This window comes from Penicillium brevicompactum (assembly GCF_028827555.1).
Source record: "Penicillium brevicompactum strain IBT 35665 chromosome Unknown utg000003l_segment0_segment0, whole genome shotgun sequence".
NCBI classification, from domain to species: Eukaryota; Fungi; Ascomycota; class Eurotiomycetes; order Eurotiales; family Aspergillaceae; genus Penicillium; species Penicillium brevicompactum.
The window spans coordinates 4,048,786-4,056,661 of record NW_026623206.1 but is presented as its reverse complement, the minus strand read 5'-3'; the positions used below and the strand labels follow the sequence as shown (position 1 = coordinate 4,056,661).

The following is a 7,876-nucleotide window of genomic DNA, read 5'->3' as shown; positions in this document are numbered from 1 at the left end:
TTCGTAATTCCCGCTGACTCGTTCTTCACACCCCTACCCAAGGAGGCAGTTGGAACCGCCTCTTTGACGGTTTTGTGGCTCGGTGCGCGTACTCTGCTAGTGACCGCGTAAGCCACATGCGGCAAAACACACGAGAGACCTGATGACCAGTAGAGATCCGAAAGCGGCCTGGCCAACGGCTCCATAATACATAATATTGTAGTATGGAAAGTGGCCATCACGGTCAAAAAACTCGAAGGATGTCTGAAAGCCCTGGACGTGGCTGGCAACATAACCCCCTAAGGAGAGAACGATCAAGCTCACGACGATTTGAATGCAACTGTAGTATAACCTAGCGGCGCAGTTCTCTTGTAGCCACTTTGGGTAGATCACAAGGGCAAACCCGAAGGTGGAAATCAGGGCTGAGACCAGGGCCACAATCACCATGCCCTCGACAACGTTGTCCATGAGGTTTTGGAATGTGATGTCCAGAATAGAGTCGCTCGAGGTGACGAGCTCCGATCTTGCACGGTCTCGAAGGACGACCGCAAAGCGCGCAGTGGCCGAGCTGAGACTGGCAAGGGCCAGCCATGTGATGGTAAGGAAAATGATGACGAGACGCATCCGAATCAATGCCGCGGCAGTACTCAGAGGCATTTTGTGTTCGCAACAACAGATTCATAGATTGTAAGAAGGTGAGGCAGGTCTCAGCCAAGGGAACAGTTGAACAAAGCAAAGAATAGCAGCAGAAAGATGTAGCAGGTCAATCTCCGGGCACCGTGAATTTATATGTGCTCTTCACACAATTGATGCCTCAGCAAAGAACAGCTCAGCTGATAGTGAGCCGCGCCAGATGCCTTTTTCATGCTTTGCTGCCTAGTGGCAATCCTTATAGGCCTTTCTCGGTACAATGGCTCAACTAGAAGCACTAATTCTATCCTTGAGATCGACGGCCACAGAAACCGTCTCCGATCTCGTGGTAGTAAAGCAGCTCCTGGAATCACCCTGTGAGCTCCTGGGGCCTGCTGCCTTTTTAAAAACTTGCGTCAGGAATTCATGGAATGGATTGGTCGCTGCACATAGCCATATCAGGGCACCTTATGGAAGAACATTTGACCCGGACGCGATGTCGTGAGTGTAGAAACACATAAATACATGTACCCCATCCTACCCTTTGCATATCTTCTATCCGTGATATCACACGACACTTGCTCCCACTGAGTGATCTATCATTCCTTGACACCAGAATCCAACTGCTTGTGTTCTCAATTGACAATGTCGTTCGATTTTACTTCAAACAACCATTACGTCCAGATGGGAGTCAACCACGGTAACATCTATACGTGTACCGACCCGATTTCAGTCACTTATTCGCAAGACACCCCGACACCCAATGTGGGCGGCAAAATTGATTCTGCCACTAAAGTAGCTCTGTTGCAGGCTCTGGTCAAAGCTCGAAGATGCCTTGACATGGTTCAGCACGCAGTGTCTCAAAATACCCAGACTGCTGGGGCTGCGGAGCGCCTGAGCAGCCTTCTTCTGGACATCAAAGAACTCGACCCTGAATAGTGGGGCTCCCTGGATAACGGGGTTATAACCACTGTCTTTTCACTTCTGTACTGCTGCATCATGGAATGCTACGAGCTCGGACCTACTCCGCTGGCAATCTTGTCTCTAGGCAATCAACTTGACGCCTGCAACTTGGCTCTTCAATGCGTGTATGGCGCAGCTATGATGTATGTTTCAATTTATCTATCTGATGTTAACAGTTTGAATATTCTCACAAGATCGGTGTTCTAGGGATCATGATGACAGAAGATGGGTATCCTCACGGCAACAGAAAGTCACGGAGGCCATCGAGAAAATGGACAACCTAAGAGTCAAGTATTTGAACGAAGTGAAGCAACCCGAGGCGGCCATATACCATTCTCAGGCGATTCTTGATTTATTGAAGAAAAATCGGGAGCAAGATCGTGCACCGAGATTTGGGGGCATGCATGTGCGCTTCGGCGGAGAAAACCGTGGTATTCAAGCCGCTGAGTATCATGGAAACATGGGAAGCTTTACCTTTTCTATCTAGATTTGAATAACCTTGGCGATATGTTCATGTTTAAAATGTATCTGGATAAATCTAATTTGCTATTTATATGGCCGGGCGTAGAAAGCACAACCCCGCCAAAATTTTACTTTCTCCATCATCTCATCCTTGAAAGAAAAGACTGCCAAGTAAACCCCATATTAGACCCAAATAGCCCTGAAATTTGTTTCTTCTAGAGACAGTGATGGGTAGGCGTCTTTCTGGCACCGATTAGAGGGTGGCTGGAGCGAACCACCGAGATAAAACTCCTGTAGGTCCTATACGTAGTGAACTACAGAGTACGGCGAATCACGAATCACTAACACTAGATACGTTCAAGCTAAATGAGAATCTTCCTACTTGTTCACATTAGTAGGATAGTAATTTGATAAGTACAGTACCTGCAACTCTGGAGGCCTCAAAGCGGGGACCACGAAGCAGGCCTTGCAAAGCCTCGTAGGCGCAGCTGGGCTTGACGCAGTTCGACTCATTAGAAATCCCGTTTTATCTACTATAGCGAAGACTGGTTGCTTTCAGCGCCACCGTTCCATTTCTTAGTATGAGATGTACTATGTACATGGTTTGGCCGAGTGGCAGATGCAGGAAATGAAAAGTGGCCAGCAATAGATGCGGCCTTGGCTCTTAGCGCATTCTGTCAGGCTTACGAGAGTTGATTTGCTCGGTGTGTATCTTGATCAGGGTCTGAACCTCACAAATCCTTGAAGCCAGCAATTAAACACAAAAAATGATGGCAAAAACGAAGGCTTGGTTTTCAACAGGCCTCAGTTAGGATAGGCAACCGTGCCCTTCATTTTCTGCTCTTCACCAGATCTTCTAGGTGACCGGGCAAGCTTGGAAAACTGATCATAAATATCTCCAGACCCTACGTATTTCCTAGAGTGATAGCCTTCTAGCGACCTAAACAGTCAAGAAGGCCTTGTGTTTGAGGCGACTTGATATTGTCTTCCTCTTTGATAAGTCCACTTTTCTAAATCTTGGCGAGCTTCTCATTGATCCTTGGCCAAGTCCGTTTGAGACCTTCTTCACGTTCTCTCGAGATCTATCCCTCCACGCCCGATTGCCTCGATGAGGATGGAACCCATTCCTGCCTGTTCAGACATTGGCCCCGAGTTTGACCGTCTGAAGGCCGTCAGCGAAATCTCTCTCAATGCAAAGCTTGTGGCCTTTGTCGAAAAGGCTCACTCGTCGCTTCAGTCACGAGGACGTTTCAAGCAACGGGATTGTTACAAGAGATACAAATATCAAGGAGTTTCTTTCGCCACAACTACATCCCACGTTGGGGCTACTTTTGAAATATGAGTCATGGGTATGGGTATGACGTCATATATGTATCACATTGATCCTTGTGTCGGAACGTGGTCGTTACAGTGCAGACTAGTACGGACATAGCCAATTGAGTACTTGAGAGTGTGATTCTTATATACTATAGAAAGTGCAGAATAAATAGGGGATGAGCTTAGTATGGTCGTTGAGAGCCTCAGAATCATCAGGCAGAGGGGGTGCTGAATATTCCTCGGGCGCGCTAGTAACATTGCGACCCTCTTTTGTTGACATAACCCATTACCCCATGGGCCGATCTCGACACAGGTGTCATGAAGCAGCGGGCTCGTGAAGGCTACGACTCAATAGTAAACAGCCGGGGCCTACAAGCACAAATATCCTTCGGCGGAGATTCTTTGCTCACTAATTTTCAACTCTCATTGATTTGAACTGTCAATGGGATTTCGGATTGATGGCTAATGGAGAAATGTGCAGGCGCCAGCCACATTTGGAATGATTTAGTAGGGCTGTTGCGAATATTCGAAGTTACCAATATTATCGGGTATCTTGTCGACAGCTCAAAAACCTCGCCGATTATTATCGGCAGCGATAAGATATCCGATAATTATCGGCAAGCTATCACGTGTCGTCCGAGCTCAATCGAAATAGGTCTAGTTGTAAACAAATTAGGACTAGTCTGCGGATCCTTCTCAATACTATCATTAGTTCCACTTTCCCCCTCATATTTTAACCATACAGACCCGTGTGGGCCTGATCTAGCCTGATTTTCCCGCATAATCTGTTGATTCATTTTTGTTACTTACTGTCACGGACATGTAGTCACCAATCAGTTGCGGGGAGCGCAACCTGACAATGGGCCATCGAGCGCCAACCACTTTTACGTCAGCCACAGTCACATGGACGCAGATCAGAAAGTCGTGGTCTTTCCGTCGTACCCTTCCGATATGGAACAACGGGAAGTCCAGTGGACATGGGCTGTGCCACAGGGAAGCCATATCCGCAAGACATCACGGTTCCTACGACAAGGCTTGTCGCAGGAAGACCCTCGTCGCAAGGCGGTTCCCATGATCCCATCACAAGAACGACTTGGCGAAACCACGTGACCAAACACGTCCTACGTAGACCTCGCCAAACGCGGGTTTGGGTTGGGTTTTCAATTTCCTTACCCGCCCATGGGCAACCCACCGCGGGTTTTGGCCTTGATGAACCCGCCCATGGGCTCTTGGCGGGTACCCGCGGGTTGCCCAAAATACCCAAAAACATGCATAAATCGTGGATAAACTTGATTAGTCATCTGGTGTAATTTTGGTCATTTATTTCTGTAACGCTTTTGAGTGGATATTACACTGAAACTATGAACGCCATCGACCTGGAAATATATATTCTCTAAATGTAGATCACTGCCCCCATCGCCCTGCTTTACACATCTGAAGGGATTACAGGCCACATTGATGATTTTATGTAAATTCATCAATTGAGAATCTTTCGAGTGAGCTCAAAAATATTATCCTTAGTTCGATCATTTAAAATCAGTGTTTTGGACCTTCTCAGTGTCCTCCCAAAGTCGTATTCATCTCCGGGCGGGTTGGGTTGGGTTGGGTTTTGGGTACCCGCGGGTTTTACGCGACTCAGGAATAGATAGATCCAAACGCACGACGCGACTGGAACAAAATCCACAATCAAGTACTCAAGATGAAAAAAATCCCCCCTTCTTCCAATACCAGTGGCCTTTTACTTCAGTATGGCGTCTTCTTCCTCATCATCGCGATCAATACATCGGCCTTTCAGTCCACTGCTCTCCATTGAGCCGTCATCTGACGGCTTCTTGGATTCTGACATTCAATCCCCCGTAAGAAAATGGTCCTTTCCACTAGCCTCTGAGTGTTGCGGCGCTACCTACTTGTATACTAAGATGGACCGCAGCCTTTGACAGGACCCCGCAAAACGTACGACATAACTACTCGAAGACCTCCAGCGACACTCCGACGTGTGGGACCTCAGCACAGAAAGAAATGGATTGCGTACGAGTCGCATCTAGAGACAGAGTTTCTTGAATGGTGGAAGGAAACAGAATACGGCCAAAAGCTGAACGGAGAAGGCCAATCCCAGATCAAATGGTCCACCGGATCGCGTCACGCTGATGTGTGGAAACACTTTGACCAGGTGGCTGATATTGATTCTGGGCGTCCTCGAGTCATCTGCCAGGCTTGTCTCACTGTGCTTGATCATCCACAGTATAAAGGGAATGGGACAAGCGCCATGAGTAGACACAAAAAGTCTAATACTTGTCGTAAAGGGAAGAAAAAGGGATTTAATCAGTCATTGATTTCGGATTCTTTGCAGAACCATTTCACGAGAGACTCACCCAGTGTCCACAGAGTGACAACATTTCAAATCGAGGAGCAGATATTGAAGACAATTACGTGTCTTCGTTTGCCTTTCCAGACGGTGGAGAACCCGGTGTTTCAGAGGCTACTCAGCCTTTTATATTCTGGTCCCGGAGAATTGGAACTTCCGTCAGCGAAGACCCTGCGGAGGCGGCTCCGGGATGCAGTCAATTGCCAGCAAGAGTTACAGTTACAAGATCTGCCTGAAGATGCCAAGGTTTCCCTCGCTTTAGATTGTTGGACCAGTCCATTTCAGCAGGCATTCATGGCAATCACGGTTTATTTCATCGACAAAGATTGGAACTATAGGGAAATGCTCCTCGGCTTTGAGCCGTTGCACGGTCCTCATACAGGCAACAACCTTAGTGATGTTTTGCACCGGTTACTGGAGGAACGAAAACTTCTCGATCGTATTTTTAGCGTTACTACAGACAACGCTACCAACAACGACACCATGATACGCGCCTTGCAAGAGAGACTGCTCTCTATCGGAGCTATTAGCTCCAGGGAATCAATAGTCCGGGTTCCCTGCATGGCTCATGTGATCCAGCTTTGCCTGAAACAGCTACTGGGACATATCAGGGCAGCACCTAAGAATAAAGAAGTCAGAGCCTTTTGGTCCGACACCCAAGCCCACGGGTTGAAGGATTCGATCAACTATGGAGACGTGGCTCATACACTGACAAAGGTGAGCCAAGATATTCACTTTTTCAATATACTCAGAGCACTGACAGCATTAGATTCGATCCTTTGCGATCTTTGTCAACGCAAGCCCACAACGGCGTGATGCTTTTTTATGCCTCCAATCAGGTGGTACTCGGCTTTTTCCGTTACATGACGTTCAGACACGCTGGAATTCAACTTTTTTGATGCTTCGCCGAGCACGCCGGCTGAGAAATGTAATCGACAAATACTGCTGCGATCATGAATACTCGCAGCTCAAGGTTACCGACGTTGAATGGAGGCAAATTGACTACCTCGTTCATTTGACCAAACCGTTTTTTCAGTTCACCATGGCTCTGATGAAGACCAGAGACGTCACAATCCATAGTGTGTTCCTTGTGTATAGGAAACTACTGGAGCATATCGAACGGTCGAATCGAAGATTGAAGAGAAAGACAACACCCTGGAAGAAAGACATGTATGGCGCGTTGCTTGTGGCGAGGCAGAAGCTGAAAGAGTACTACGAAAAAACCTACCGCGACCACGGTTTTCTCTATGGCACTGGAACATTACTTGCCCCTCAGTATAAACTGAGTGCTTTTGATGATCGAGAGTACTCAACTTGCCATGAAGATACGTCAAAAAGGTACTGTGAATATTTGAGAGCATCTTTCACACAGTATCAGCAGCAGAACCCCGAGTTGCTATTCCGTACGGTCCAGCGATCTTCCAATTCGCATAGCACAGAGCTTGATCGGCTACTCGAGCCACCTGGTGCAGCGATTTTCCATGAAGGAGTAGAGTATGACGAAGTGGACCAGTATCTTCGCGAAGGCACGAGCAATCAGTACAACACACTAGAACAACTGACTGACCTCGAATAGCCAATGTCCCTGTGTCGCCGCGACTTTATTGGAAAGAACACGAGCGCGAATTCCCAGTGCTGTCTCGGCTCGCACGAGACTTGCTTTCAGTCCCTGCCACCGGCGCGGGTGTAGAAAGGCTCTTCAATAGCGCACGAGACATTTGTCATTATCGCCGAGGGTCTCTTCACGAAGGGACTATTCAAGACTTGATGATGTACATGTGCTCAGAAAAGCTCACACTAGAGGGACAGCAATTGATTCGTCTGGAGAAACCGTTGGAGAGCGAGAGCCAAGAGGCACTTGAAGAGGATGAAGCGTTGAAGGCAATCGAAGAGGATGCAGAGCCGATCAGCGACAATGAGGAGATTGAAGAGAGCGAGAATCTCGAGGGTAACTCTGAGCCAGAGGGGACATACCAAGTGGAGTGTACGGTGGTAGAGACCGGCCGGAGCTCTATACACAGACATATTCACGAACCTGAACAAGAAGAAGAGAGTATGGAGGAAGACGTGGTTGATTACGACGAAGCAGATTTACTTCCGCCTCCAATCATGCAATTGAGTGATAGAAGCCAGAAGAGATCTTCTGGTCGGGTAACAATG

General features: G+C 47.7%; 2 protein-coding genes across 2 annotated transcripts; both read left to right on the top strand.

Annotated features, from left to right (window-relative positions):
• Positions 1-1,254: 1,254 nt before the first annotated feature.
• On the top strand, positions 1,255-1,548 carry N7506_005367 (uncharacterized protein; the record flags this gene model as incomplete). Its single annotated transcript, XM_056954661.1, has 1 exon — positions 1,255-1,548. The coding sequence occupies one exon, from the start codon at positions 1,255-1,257 to the stop codon at positions 1,546-1,548; it is 294 nt and encodes a 97-aa protein (XP_056813550.1).
• Positions 1,549-1,608: 60 nt separating this feature from the next.
• N7506_005366 (uncharacterized protein) lies at positions 1,609-2,059 on the top strand (the record flags this gene model as incomplete). Its single annotated transcript, XM_056954660.1, has 2 exons — positions 1,609-1,715; positions 1,780-2,059. The coding sequence occupies 2 exons, from the start codon at positions 1,609-1,611 to the stop codon at positions 2,057-2,059; spliced, it is 387 nt and encodes a 128-aa protein (XP_056813549.1).
• Positions 2,060-7,876: the final 5,817 nt, after the last annotated feature.